Genomic DNA, 15388 nt, shown 5'->3' on the forward strand with positions numbered 1-15388 from the left:
TAAAAATAAAGATAACAATGCTTTTGACATGTATAAAGATTAAACTGTGCTGACCTTTTGTTGATATTTGTTTTTTTAAACCTGTAAATAGTATTTGTTCTTGAGATTTGTTCCAAAGAGAGTTGTGTTTTGTTTATAAGAAAAGATGCTGCTTTGTGATATCCAAAAAACTTATTATGGGGGGGGGGGGTGATAATAAAATGAGGTGGGTCTCATTCTCAAATTTCAATAAAATGGGGGGTCATTATAAAATGATTTTAGGGGTGAAAAATTCGAAAAAGTGCAACTTGACCCCCCCCCTACAATTAAGCACAAAAGAGTATTTGTCGTTGATTTCAAAGACACTGAACTTTTATGATAATACAACACAACATCCAGTAAGAAAATAAAAATGCGAATAATAATTAATTTTATATTTCACTCGGCAACACCGCAAAACAAAACGCAATAAACTGAGCGTAGCCTATGTTTTAACCTTTAAAAACAGTTTCGTTACATGCTGATCAAATTCATTAATAGCTGAGTTGATTTGCGCGTCCAGTTTTTCTTCGTACTCCATTTCGTTGTGCAAAAAATTAGACATGTAATAAGGATACTTCTTCATCTAAATAAGTGATAGATAATAGTTAAATGAAATAAGTACTAAACAATTTGCATAATAATCTTACACAGGTAAACAATGACTAAAAAATTCTTGGAGGGGAGGAGGGGGACTTTTTTCCCCCTAGTAGGTAAACAATGTTTGAGAAAAAGTGCAAAAAAATCAATTGCTTATAAAAAAAAACGTAAATTCTTGCCAGTTGTCACATTTATATCGGAAATACATGATCAGTTTCGACTGACAGTTTCATTATATTTTATAATGATTTTCTTTCACGCTGGAGAACGTGCTGGCATAAGTAGAAGGTTCACAAAAAGGAAGAATGATAAAAGAAACGTGCACACAAAAAAACTTCAAGAATGAAAATTTTTCTTACATTGTGGGAAGACGGTGCCATATTTTCAAAGTTGTCGTTTTGAATCAAATTGTCTGCTTCTGTGAAAAAAAAATGATCAGTTTTCATTGTAATTTTTGATTAAAAAAAAACAGAATTGGTTAATACAACTACTAACCCGACAGGTTACAAGTGTGTGAAACTTTATCACTATCAATATCGTTATCGTCAGGACCTATATCGTACACGCTGTTGTAAACCTTAAAGATTAAAATTACGAGTTGGTTAAATTCAGCCATCCCGTAACAGCATTTTGTTGAAAGATAATTTTGTGTTAAGAGCTACTTACATATTTTTGTTTATGGTAAAGGAGGCTTCGCAAATGATCATTTTCCAGCCGCAATGCTTCCATTTGTGCGTCAAAAATCTGGATCATGAAATGTAAAATATTATATAATGAACATATAAGAATTCAGTGATTGCAGATTGTTATAAGTAAAGCTTAATAAAAGATATTCAAAAATCACATACTTTCCTTTCAATATTATTTATTTCATTTGCCTTTTTGCTGTCCATTTTTTCCAGTAGTTTTGTTTTTTTATTTAATTGCATCTGATAATTCAGCAGTTGTTGCTAAAAGTAATAAGAAAACCATCCGGTTTGATCACACATTCGTATTGTATACATACTTTATACTTAAATATTGTATTGATTATGTTTATATATCTTGTATCTATGACAACATTGTTTTAATTTGTACACATACACATGGATGTCCAAGTTTTACCATAATATATTGTCAATCGAATTTCTAATGTCTTATGTAAAAATAACAAGAACTGAAGCGGTTCAAACACTCACACAACACTATGATGATAAATAATTAAAATGTATTTATTAAAATATAAAATATACAATGATAAAATTTGGTATAAAATATTAAGGCACAAACTTAGAGAAAGAGATGATGGTAAATTGAATCATATTAAAAGTTGTGAATATTTTTCGATAACTGAGATATGGCTGGAGAGCACACAACGCAATTTCGAACATCATAACATTGTCATCATACAGTAAATCAAAACAATCATTTCAAGACAATGGACACCTTATTTCATGCGAGATTTCTCGAAATTCGAATAGAATATATATCTACCAGTTTTATTATTTTGGTATACTATATAAAGCTACACGATCAATATAGCGCGCTATTTGTGGTGGCTTTGATTTTGATACTATTCGCGCCCCTTTTAACTTTTCGTTACCACTATGAGAGAACGCAGCCCATACCAAATCACAAATTTCTACGAATGTGTGAAAAAAAAATCAAATAACTTTTCTGTTAACTAGGTTTTTCTAACTACCTGACATGAAATTTAAGAAAGTATGAAAAAGTCACGGATTTTCTAGGTTTACTCGAAACTCTGCATGATCAAATGAAACCAAAAAAATGTTTTCTAAAAATAGTATTTAAAAAAGGTACCCAGTTCAAAATCGAAAAGAAGTTAAAAGTCATAACTTAAAGCATAAATTTGTACAGGTTTCAAAACTATAAAACTACAAAAGCTATAACTATAAGGTTTTATAAAAAGGTGGAAAGAAAAACAAAAATCACGAAAATTTAGAAGCTGAATATTTTTAACTAGTCGTCAACCTGTGGAAAAATCAGGTTTTGTGATAAGATAATATGTTTATACACTATTTAGCTTAAACAATAAACCTTGTCAACTGTTATATTTGTCGCTTCCATTACTCCTTTCGTCTAGTCACTTTACATTGTATTTCTTCCAATTTCTCTGAGCCGGATAAAGCAATCAGTCGCAAACCTATCTTACGTTTTATTTAGACTTTTGCTTTGTTTTTTGCGAACAAATCTTGTCAAAATTTATAATCTGTTGAAAATGATTTATCGGTGCCTTTAAAAACAGCTAAATTCAGGAAGATAAAAACTGATTATAAATAAAAAAATAATTTTTTCACTTATTATCTAACAAGTTTAAAAACCTAATATAACAATTGCTCTGCGATTCTTGTTTTAACATTTACGCTGTAGGGAGGATTAAACCAAATTATATTTATTTTTCTGTTTTTTTTCTGTTAATGTTTTTTCATTCCAGGCTATTGGAACTTGTTTAATAATTAAATGTAATTGGTTTCGTCATTAGGTTTACGGTAACATTTATAGGTTCCGTTGTTTAAGTTGAAAGTACAGTCCAAATAATTTACTATTTTCATGTTACTCTAAATTATTGATAATACAGTCTTTAAATGTTTTTTGGTTGTCTTTTTTTCCACTTTTCTGCTCAAAAAAACAATAACAATATCGCTTTTTTTGTATTTCCTTGCTACATTAGTATGTACGTTTCAGCACCATCATATGCGCCAATTGTAACGTCAAATAAACCACTGTGCGATTTTATCCATCTGTCATTACCGTTAAACAGTAAAGATTTTTAATTTTTTAAAATATTTTATGATTTCTTTATCCTTTTTAGAGATTTTGGCAATTTTCTTGGCGAATGTTAATGGAAGGATAAAAATCCTTGACATCAAACATTGAGAATTTATGTTTGTTTTTATTTTCAATTTTGTTAAACCATTCTATAACGTTCTCGGTACTTTTCCATTGATTTAACTGTAAAGCTTTTACCAATTTCTTGTTAATAGTTTCAAGGATTTCTTTGCTCATAGGTCCAAGTTCGTTTTTTGCCGGATTAATTAACCCTATAGGTGTGTTTTTTCAAAATTCTCTTTGTGATCTTTTAAAGTGATAAAACAGTTATTTTTAAAATTTATTTGTAATCTGTCGATAACAGTGGCGCATTTTAAAATAATTTAGCCTTTGTTTGTAACCTGTTTGTAAATATTGCTGTTTGTTTTTTGTAGGCTGATGTAATGGAATTTGTAATAATTTACTGTAGTCTTCCTTGGTAAGACTATACGTGTTTGAACTTTAATAATCAAAAAATGTTCCCCGTATAAGCCCAATTCAAAAAACTGTAACCTCTGCATCAACGAAAAATACGAAATTTTAATGTTTAAAGCCAAAAACGAGCTAAAGCCAGTTTTCCACTAGGCGGATTATTCCGTGTGGAGCGGAGCGGGCATTGTTGTTTTTATGAAAATACGCGCGGAATTAAAAGTTGAACCGGACTCGACTTTTCCGCCACTGTAAATTCCGCGAGCCAATCAAAATGCTTGATTTCGTGTGTTTTACATAAAAATTAAAATAGCTGAAAGCTGAAAGGAAATAGTGAAGCAGTGATCATTGTGAACCATTGTGACAAGAAAAAGGGAAATAAGATGTCTTTCGCAGAATCTAGTCAGATTTTGATGTCAAACACGCCAGTAGAGAGTCAAGTTACAGAATTTGACAAAGAATTGTTTATAGAGGAAGTAAGTAGAGCTTAGCTAGCTAGCTAGTTTATTTTTCTAAAGCTAAACTTGGTTTCTGTTTTTTTGTTTGCTATAGTCAAATAACTATTTCTAAAACATTTGTAGGTTCGGAAATTTCCATGTCTATGGAACATTTATTCTACTGATTACAAAGACAGAAACATCAAAAATAATGCATGGCAAGAATTGGCAATAATATTTCAAAAAGATTGTAAGTAAACCCCTAATATCTCATAGCTACATATATATTTGCTGTTGTTTTTATTTTCAGAAAGAAAGTAAAATCAGATAATTTTTGGAATCTGATATTAAATATGTACTGTGTATATATATATGACTTATTATTTGTAGGTGAATTCCTTCAAAAACAACTAAAATATTAAAAAGACAACCTGAAAAAATGTCTCGACAGAAGAACAAGGATGATAAAACCAGGTGCAGCTGCTTCGTCGTTACCAAAATGTAACATTTTGAACAGATGTCCTTTCTTTATGAAAGAGCACCTATGAACTTCGCAACTGAAAGCAATGTATGGATACAGAGTAAAGAAAATACAGAACAAACGTGTTCAGAGGAAAGCGTTGATCGACCCCCTGATGTAGATTTGTTCACACCGCCACAATCTCCTATGATTTTTAACAAAATTACGGACAGTGGCAGCGCTACTGTCACGGCAAAGCGGGAGAAAAAAAAACGTAGTGAGAATGCAGAAGGAAATAGAATTTTGAATTGGATGCAATAGAGAAAGAATTAAAAGCTGATGATAAAGAAGAATGTGAAGATAGTCTTTTTTGCCGTAGCCTGGTGCCCACTTTAAGAAAATTATCTGCCAAAAAGAACAAAATGGCAAAAATTAAGATTTCGCAGCTGTTGTTTGAAATTGAGTTTGATGAGGCATGTGAATAAAACTAATTTTCTCTTTAACATTTTTTATATAACATATCATTTTTTACAGTATTTGTATGGATGTACATTTTCTATACATTTTGACATAAATTATTCAGTTTTTATTTTGTCCTGTACTATTGACAATATCCCACTGCCATTCTACTGCTCCTTTATTGTTAAAATAGCATTTAAATTCATCCCGAATTAAGGCTGCCTGTTTTGAATAATTGTTTGAACTACAATTTGTTAAGTCCTGAATACCACTTATACTTTCAGAGTCTTTTCTCCATTCACCTGGAATAATATTGTTTTGGCTTCCTCTATCAACATAGTTTTCTGGGCAGTAATTATAAGTATCATTTGCATTGGATTTGCATTAAGTAGTTGTGTAATGCCACCACTGCTTTAGTTATTAATACAACTTTGTCGACTTTACTTATGATGGGTCGGCGAAGAATTCGAAAGCGGCTTGCAGCAATTCCAAATACATTTTCTACTACTCGCCGCGCTCTTGAGAGCCTATAGTTGAATACTCGCTTTTCTTTTGCCAAGTTTTGAAGTGGGTACGGTTTCATCATGTGAGGTTTCAGCCCAAAAGCCTCATCACCTATGAAAGTAAAAGGCAACACACGATTCGACTTTGGTAGTTTTGATGCTTTTGAAATATTAAGTAGATTATTCTTAATGCTATAGCCAAGATTGCTGTTCCCATACACACTACCATCACTTTGTCTTCCTGTATCTCCAACATCTACCATTAGAAATTTATAAAGTGCACTGCACACTGCCATAAGCACAATACTGTGTTGCTTTTTTTAATTAAAAAATGCTGAACCTGATCTTGCTGGGGCCTGCATCACAACATGCTTTCCATCGATTGCCCCTAAGCAATTTGGAAAGTTCCATTTTTTGTAAAATTCCTGAGCTACATGTTGCCATTCTTCTGGGGAGTTTGGAGGTTTAAGATAGTTTTTATCAGACAGAGCATCCCATATGGTCCTACATGTTTCAGGGATAATCCTTCCTACAACAGTTGAGCTCATTCGAAAGTTTGAGGCAATTGTCACTTGTGCATCTCCAGTAACTAAGTATCTCATAGTAGCACATAATCTTTTACTTGGTTTGATCGATTCTCGCATTCTTGTTTCTTTCTTTACAACAAGGGGAGCTACCCAAGACAGTAACGTTTCCAAATCAGAAGGAGACATACGTATTAAAGTATTGGAAAAACAGTTGATGATCATATAGCTTCAAATCCTGTATCAGTAAATGAAACTCCCCCTTCTGCTTTCGTTCTTGGTAAATTTGGCGTATCCAGAATCTTTTTTTATATTTCCTATTATTTATTTCATTTTTTAATGCCAACAATTTCAATAGTTTAACTTTTTTAAGAAGAACTAATCGGCGACTGAACTTCATGGTGTTGTTTGCATAATGGCGCCGTGCTTAGTGAAAAAATAAAATGCGTTCTGCGAGACGGAAAATATCCTCTGCGCTGAACGCTCCGCACGGAATAATCCGCCTAGTGGAAAACCGGCTTAACATCGAAGTGCAAACACCAAAACAAATTCTTGTTGGCCAATTTCGACGACAAAAGAAGTCATTGTTTATCCGTGACAACATGATATTGAATATTAAACGTTAACTTTGTAAATTTTTAGTCGGTTGGCTGAAGATTGTGTTCATAGAACGCATAAAACTTTGAGTTTTAAACAAAGTTGTTGTTTTTATTCGTCACACAATTTTGCTACAAATAAAAAGCCATACCCTTCTGCCGAAGACGTGTCTCAGTGGTTAATAATTCGTGACACTATAACATAACGATCTTGAGTTTTTCCAAATCGCAACAACAAATCGCAAGCCCGTTCCCATTATCAGGCGAAGTCGCAATGCATTATGGTAGTTGTAGTAAAAACAAAATAAACATGGCTAGCCCTACAGGCGAAAAAATGGAAAACAAAGAAACATCTCCTCTTAATGAACCTGAAAACAGTTTTTATCAAAACTTTTTACAACATTCTAACACATCTGTACCCCAAAACGCCCCAAAAACAAGAAAAATCCAGGGTTAAGAGTACTGTTGGTGGCTTCACTTGTTGTGTTCCATTATGATACAACAACTTAAAGAAACACAAGGACTTGTCGTTTTATGTAATTCCAAAAACTCCTGAGTTACGAAAAATAGGACTAGGCAAGATTAGTCGACAAAATTTTGTACCAACAGATGGACACGGAGTATGCTCTGAACACTTGGAGGGTGGTAAAAACTTATATGAATAATATCCTAACAATTGTTCCAAAGACATTAAAACTAAAAGTATACAAACCTAGGACTTCTAATAACAGTCTTGGAATTAAAAGAAAGCTGCCTGAACCACAAGAAAATAAAAAAGTGCCAGAGCTTACTACTGAGGAACTACTCATGTAAGAGATTCAGGAGCTTAAAAGCAAAGTGTTACATTTGGAGTCAACAAGTTCAAAAAAAAGAAAACGAACTACAAAGTCAGATAACCGAATTATCAAACACTTTAAACAAAACAAAGTTTACCTTAGATCGTTATAAGCACAATAAAGCACATTTTAAATTTTATACAGGACTTGAATCATATGAACTATTTTGTGTTGCTGTTGAATATTTACAACCTGCTGCTAGCTGACTAAATTTTTGGGGCTCTATCACTGTTGAGAATAAAACAGAATCAAATTAAATCAAAAAAGGTCGCTCAAGAAAATTAACACTGGAAGAAGAGTTTTTTTATGATTTTGGTATGCTTGCGATGTGCTTTTCCTGTGGAAGACTTGGGAGTGAGTTTTAATGTCGCCAAGTAATATTTGCCATATTCTGATAACATGGATTGATTTTTTACACACAAAATTAAGCGCTCTGCCAATATGGGCCTCTAAACAAACCGTAATAGATACTATGCCTAAATGTTTTAAGGACTTGTATCCTACAACACGATGCATAATTGACTGTACAGAAATATTTACTGAGATGCCAACATCTTATCAAAGTATGTCTGCCACCTTTTCTATTTACAAGCATCACATAACTGCTAAAGGATTAGCTGGGATAGCACCTAGTAGACAAATTACGACTTATATTCAGGAAGATTAAGTGATCAAAAAATAACACAGCATTGTGGGATTGTAAAACTACTAGAACCAGGTGATACCCTTATGGTAGACCGAGGCTTTAATATTAACGATGACCTCCCAGAAAATGTATCACTTAATATACCACTATTTATGAAGGGGAAATCACAGTTGTCTTTGACTGAAGAGCTGGAAACGAGACGTATAGCTTCACTACGAATACGTGTGGAACGGACGATCGAACGAATAAAGAACTATCGAATACTTTAGTCAATTTTTCAATTGTCAATGGCACCAGAATTAAACAAAATATGGGTAATATGTTGCTACTTAGTAAACTAAACATCCGTGCAAACATATAATATAAAAGTTAGTTGTACATAATATTTAGTTGTATATAATAATACATATACCACATGTAAAAAACAAAAATGTCTTCATTCAGAAAAAATCTTAGGAGCCAGAAAATCGAAATAAAATGTTGTTTGTGGCGCCGTAGATTAGTGGTTATAGCTCTCGTACTCTGTGCGGGAGACCGGGGTTCGATTCCTCTTAACGGCGATTCAACATGGGCGAGTGAATGTTACCATAGCCCCGGGTTAACCCAAGCCATGTGAGGGAAATTGGGAAGATGGCACACTGTGTGGGCCGTTGGATGTTGCCGGGAGTTGTCTGGTAGAGAGCGGGCTCTAATTGGGTCTGCGTAGCTCAAAATGAGCATTAAATACTCTAGGACTCTGCATCTACGCCATGGCCCCTCCTGGAAATAATAGACAGGGTATATCCCTCGATATTTGTGAGGCTAGCCATGTAAAATATGCACATCTCTATCTCTCTCTCTCTTAATTTAGGTAGCATTTTTTCTTTCCATAGCTTCTCGTCGAACTGAATGGTTTACACATATAAATTTTTTCCGGTATAAACAATAAAGTCTAGTTCAGTAAGGTCACAAATGCCCATAACGCCTTGACATTGGTAAAAATACTGATGCTTCAGTTTAAGTTCTGGTTTACCATTTACCATATGCATAAAAAACTTTTGTCAGTGCAACATTCCTCAATAGTTAATAAACGTTTGGAAAAAGGACATTTTACTTCTATTCCTTTTTGTTCAGAAATTATACCATCTGGACTACAGCCCAACCAAGGCCATCTTGAATTAATAATTAAACCACACCTTGTAATTTTTAAATAACTGTTTTCATATTTTTTTATAGCAATACTTTCGTTCGCCTTTCACCCACTCACAGGCTTTCAAAATAAAGTTTCACTGTCTTAAAAAACGATTTAAAAACGAACCAGATGGAGTACCAGTTCTACGATTCATAACAATACCAAAATTTGAGGCTGGTAATCGTTTACGTCGGTGCTCAAACCATAATTTGCTTTCATTTTGGGTAGTAATATCCATTTCAATTGAACGTTATTCCATTGGAGAACTGGTTAAATTATTAGTTGTACAAATTTCTTGTGAATCTGAAAGTAAACTAGTATCCACAAAATTATCCATTTTCTGAAAAAATTTTTTTATGCATTCTCTTTCCTCGATATCAGCAACACTTACTACAGCTTCATTTGGTTGGTTTACTGAAGTCATATAATAGTCAAAAGGTTTAATATTATTCCCTAAAGAGTGGCAGATAATTGTAATGCTTGTCCGAGATCATCCAAGTCCTTGCTGAGTTTTCTTATTTTTTCTCAGTTCAGGTTTCATGTGCGAATAGTGGCGTGGCACAAAAATTGCGCTTTCCAGAGACAAGTGCTCTCTTTCTTGAACTGTTCCTGTCTTTTTCAGCATCCGCTTTCTCAAAAGTTAAAGTAGAAAATAGTATTGCTTCATCATTAGCTTTCTCACCAGGAATATGACATTGCTGCAAAATATCCGTACAAGTCTTATCACAAGGTACACATTTCCCTGCTAATTCTCTGTAGTCAATTAATTGATACAAAGCTGCAGCTACATGTTTGCAACACCCTTCTGCTCCCGCTTTGCATGTACATTTGGCATACAAAATGTCTCCAGTATCTTGCCTTAAAGGTGCATAAACTGTATAAATGTTTTGTTTCATAGAAGCAGCTACACAACATTTCATAAGAAGCATGTTTCTTTCTCCACCTACAACATTATCTTTCACAAAAACTTTCTGGATGGGAGATGGCTGGTAAACTTGTCAAACCTTTTGACCAATTTTTTACCTTCTTTGTGTAGGGAAGATTCCTGATCTTCATTTACCCCCTCGCTTGTGATTTCTCGAAAAACAGGTCTTGGTACCTTGCTATAGCGTTGAAAAAAGCTAGGATCAATTTCCATGTCTGAATCGTTTAAAAAATATGCAATATTTTCGTTGTTTTCCATAGCTAGCTAAATGTTTTCCTCCTTCCTAATACTACATTAGCTTTATCAGTCAACGGGTCAGTACTAAATTGTGGAGATATATTCTTTACAATGCTTTATTACGGCACAAAGGATCGACTTTGCATATAAATATTTTTATCTCCATAGTAATGTGCGTGATCTGTTACATGTTACATCTCATCAGACGATATTTCCTTTAATACAAAGACAGGAATGCATTGCAAACTCATCTCATTACAGGGTGGCCAACAAGATTTTCAAATGAAATTCCAGGAGTTTTCCAGGAATTTGGAACATATTTAGGCATTTTTCCAGGACAAAATCAAATTTTTCCAGGTCATTTTTGCTCTCAAAAAACATTTTTACATTAGAACTGATAATGATAACACATTTCTACGTAAAATATAACTGTCGAAACTAAATCGAACAAATGAAAAAAAATTGATGGGACAAACAAAAATATGAACCAATGTTGAATGTTATGTTTTTAGGAGCAACGATAAAAATTCTCTAACAAAGAAGTTACCATTTACTTTTTTAGCACAGTAAACGTCATCATAATCAAAGTCAAATTTTTGTCATTTAGGTGCTCAAACAAAACAAAATAATGAACATAACACAACTCAAGTGTTGTCTATATAAATCATATTATATATTATAGCTTTTTGTGCTCTTCTTCAAGCGTTTCTATTTGTTTACACACTACTTCCAGCTCCTTTTCTTTTGCTTTCATGCTGTATACAAAGGAAGCTGCCTTTTTGACGCACGCCATATTTTTGTTTTTTTTTTAGCCAATATGGTTTCACTTATCAATCCTTCTTTCAATGATTCTATCGAATCGAGTAATGAGATTTTTAAGTTCTTGGCAGCTTGCAAAAAGTAAGAACATTTGAAAATATTGTTACAGACAAAATGATTTGACATATTATAAGTATTGTATATTCTACTAGTGAAAAATTCCAGGACAGTTATCAAAAAACCTTGTTTTTCAAGGATTTTTGACCATAAAGAGTGTTTTTCCAGGTCTTCAAGGACACCCTTCCATTTTCCAGGAATTTTTTCTAGGATTTTCCAGGTGCTGGCCACCCTGCTTTATGGGAACGGGCTATTATTTAAAACTATTGCTTTAAAATATATTTCTCCGTGTTTCCAAAAAATATGGAAAACAAGAAAAAAAGGAAATATGTACAATTGTTCTTATTTTATTCTCATTTAATTTTTTAAACATTACCACCTTATTGTTCCTACAAAATTGTTTTTTACAAAAAAAAATTGTACTGAAATTTTCACGAATTTCAAATTTTCAAAAAGAAATTCTCACACCTGCATTAATTCGCTTTTATTGACAATTGTTGTCGTTTGCAAATTCATGCGCATGATTTTGTCTTCATATTTTGAAATTTCTTTTCTACAGTCAATGTGCAGCATGTCACTGTCCTAAAAAGAAATGCAATGCATACTTGTGAAAAAAATAAATAGACTATAAAATATTAACTTTAAAATACTTTATAATGTCCTTACTTGGCTTTTCCTGCTCAATTTCTTTAGCAGTTTTTGATAATTTCTTTTTAAACCATTTAACTAAAAAAAAATAATCATTTTTTTTAAATTATTTAATTTATTACACCATTTTGCAAAAAAACTAGATTTGCCTTCCCAAAATTCATTCTTTTTAAATAATATTCACTTCAATGGAATTAAAAATACCCAAATCCTGGATAATTGGACATTTTCTCAAGGATTTAATTTCTATGGATGGGCTAATTTCAAATTTTTGATGATTTTGTGGGTGATTTAGCAGAAAAGTACTAATCTTATAATAACTGTTTACGAGGGCAATACCAGAGAATATTGAATGACATCAAACAATACGTGACAGAGGTATTGCCCGAAATAAACAGTTATTTTATGGATTATTATCCGGGTACTGCACTCCAGGTACCGGTCAAGTGTATATGTCAAGTGTGCTTGTCAAGTGTGTAGGTCAAGTGTATGGCAAGTGAATATGTCAAGCGTATATGTCAAGTGCGTATTTGGCATACGCACTTGACAAGTCAAGTGCGTATTTGGCATACGCACTTGACAAGTCAAGTATGTATCCCATGTGTGTATGTCAAGTGTGTATGCCAAGCGTATATGTCAAGTGTGTATGTCAAGCAAAATATGTCAAGCGTATATGTCAAGTACATATGTTAAGTGTGTATGTTAAGTGTATATGTCAAGTGTGTATGTCAAATGTGTATGTTAAGTGTGTATAAAATAAGCAACTCGCTTAAATGATGCAATTTTGAAATATGTAATGGTAGAAGCAAATTAACACATACATTACACACCAGAAAAGCCGGATTACAAAAATAACCTAACAACGGGTAAAAATTTTTACGAAAGCATCTTTCTCATGAAAAATATTATTCCAGCTTCCAGCTTGAAAACTTAGTACAGGTAAATAATGTCATACTCTAAGTCAAGTGCTTACTTTTTTATATAAAATAGGTTGCTTCCTGCAAGGCCGAAGCCACTACCAGGCAGCAAGCTATATGGAGTTACAAAGACAAAAAAATATGACAATTGACATTATACTTAAAAGCCTGGAGATTGTTTTAAAAGGGAAAACAATTATGTGGTAGAGAATTCCACAGAAAAGAAGTGCGAGGCTTGACAATTAAAAACTCTTATGACAATTAGGAACCTGAACCATCAAAGCATGAGAGTTGGATGAAAGTCAAGGGTTCCATGAGAAAACAAAAGCGAAGGTGTCAGTCCTAACTATTTTTGTCCCCATTCAACTATTGTACGAAGAACATCCTCTAACTCTGCAGCCATATCGACTCTGTCAAACAAATCATTTAATGGGGACGAGTATTGTTATCAGCGTATACAACAAGTTTACTTAGAAATTCACAAAGGTCATTAACGAAAATAAGAAAGAGAGTAGGGCCAAAAAAGAGAACCTTGAGGCACACCTGAGTTAATAGAGTAGTAGGTAAGTAATTGACTGTCAAGAACTATTTTGGGATTATTAAGAGTGGGGTGGTAATTTTTTTCCAAATTGATAGCTGGAGTGGTTGTTAATACAATGAAATGGGTGGATTTCTTATACCTAGGTCTAATATAGGAGGTCAGCAATAGCTAGGGAAAGGGCATATATGAAAAGTGAGACCCGATACCATATGTGATACCCGATACCCAATACCTAAGACCCGATACCCTGACACTAATACCCGAGACCCGAGACCCAATATCCTGATACAGATACCCGAGGAGACCCCAGACCCAATACCCTGATACAGATACCCGAGGAGACCCGATACCCTGATTATTTTTTTTATTATCATTTTTTTTTTTATTTTCTTTTTAATATAAACGATAATAGAAACACATTTTGATGTGATTTGATTGAATTTTACCTTAATTACTGGTTTAATTACTTTTAAGACCTTCTTCGAACACAATGCCTTCCTTTAATTCTGATTTAATACAGCTTTTCGTGGCTTTTGCACACACAAAATATATATACCTCACTTTTAAGTTGCTTCATTTTGTTATTGTAATTATTTACTATATGAGTTGTATTCTTTTGTGCCGTCACTATATTTTCATGCAAAACCCGAATCTAAAAGCAGAATCATTTTTTAAGTAAAATACCTTTTAAAAAGACGTGGTGAGAATAACAAAGTGAGAAATTGGTTTGGTATATCGACTTACACAAAACAACAGCTAAACAATGATTAAAACAGCTTCTAAGAAGTAATACATACTTCGTCTTCTTTTTCTTGTAAGGACTTTTGAAGAATCTCATGCACATTATTTTTTTGGTTCACTTCGTGCTTCAGGTCTTGCATACGTTTTTCCCATTCTACTTGTTTGTCATATATCATAGCATCAATTTGACGCATCAACTAAATAAATACTCCAATATACCATTACAATATATCAATAAATAAAGAATTATATAAAAAAATCCTTACCTCTATTAATTCAGGTTCACAGGAGTGATGAGAAGTGTGACTGTAATAGAACAAGTTACAGTATACAGCAAGGTAATATACCCCCTCTTTCTATTCCTCTCTTCCTCTTTTTTTCTCTCTCTCTCTCTCTCTCCCTCTCTCTCTTAAAATAGAAAAAAACTTTGAGAATTTTGATAGGTTATGATAAGAATTGAGAACATAAGTGGTAAATAATGCAGTTACATTGGTATGGCTGACACTTGAATTTGGTTGGTTTGAAGATCAACCAAAACTGTTACCTACAATTTACTCGTAGAGCAGAGTGATTACAAAGTACAGATTGATTACATGGTACAGAATGATTACATAGAACAGAGTGATTACAAAATACAGAGTGATTACATAGAACAGAGTGATTACAAAGTACAGAGTGATTACATAGAACAGAGTGATTACATAGTACAGAGTGATTACATAGTACAGATAATAATTATCTTTCTTTTTGTTGTTGTTTATATGCTAACAATGTCAAGTATTGAAGTACTGATTGACGATAAAAATACAGGTGTCAAAGTAGTTTGACATACCTATTGTTTCTGTTATGTTGCAGGAGATCACTGAATCTTTCCATATTATTTATTATACTAACTCTTATATCTGTTCTAAAACCTACAAAAAATCTGATGTATAGATACTAAACCACCATTTGTTAACGAGATTAAAAGATTTTTAAAAATAAGATGACTAGCACTTAAAGGATTCCAGATCCTG

The 15388-nt window shown here is 33.0% G+C and overlaps 1 protein-coding gene across 2 annotated transcripts; it reads right to left on the reverse strand.

Moving 5' to 3' along the window:
- Positions 1-398: 398 nt before the first annotated feature.
- On the reverse strand, positions 399-15386 carry LOC130636078 (centrosomal protein of 63 kDa-like). 2 transcript variants are annotated; one of them, XM_057445674.1, is made up of 11 exons: positions 15205-15386; positions 14639-14678; positions 14429-14569; positions 14188-14283; positions 12192-12251; positions 11994-12107; positions 1467-1568; positions 1285-1362; positions 1114-1195; positions 978-1033; positions 399-604 (listed from the first exon to the last, which is right to left on the reverse strand). In XM_057445674.1, the coding sequence occupies exons 1-11, from the start codon at positions 15246-15248 to the stop codon at positions 464-466; spliced, it is 954 nt and encodes a 317-aa protein (XP_057301657.1). In that variant the 5' UTR covers positions 15249-15386; the 3' UTR covers positions 399-463. The 2 variants fall into 2 exon arrangements, with proteins under 2 accessions (XP_057301657.1, XP_057301656.1); XM_057445673.1 differs by having other exon boundaries at positions 978-1036.
- Positions 15387-15388: the final 2 nt, after the last annotated feature.

This window comes from Hydractinia symbiolongicarpus, chromosome 3 (genome assembly GCF_029227915.1).
Source record: "Hydractinia symbiolongicarpus strain clone_291-10 chromosome 3, HSymV2.1, whole genome shotgun sequence".
NCBI classification, from domain to species: domain Eukaryota; kingdom Metazoa; phylum Cnidaria; class Hydrozoa; order Anthoathecata; family Hydractiniidae; genus Hydractinia; species Hydractinia symbiolongicarpus.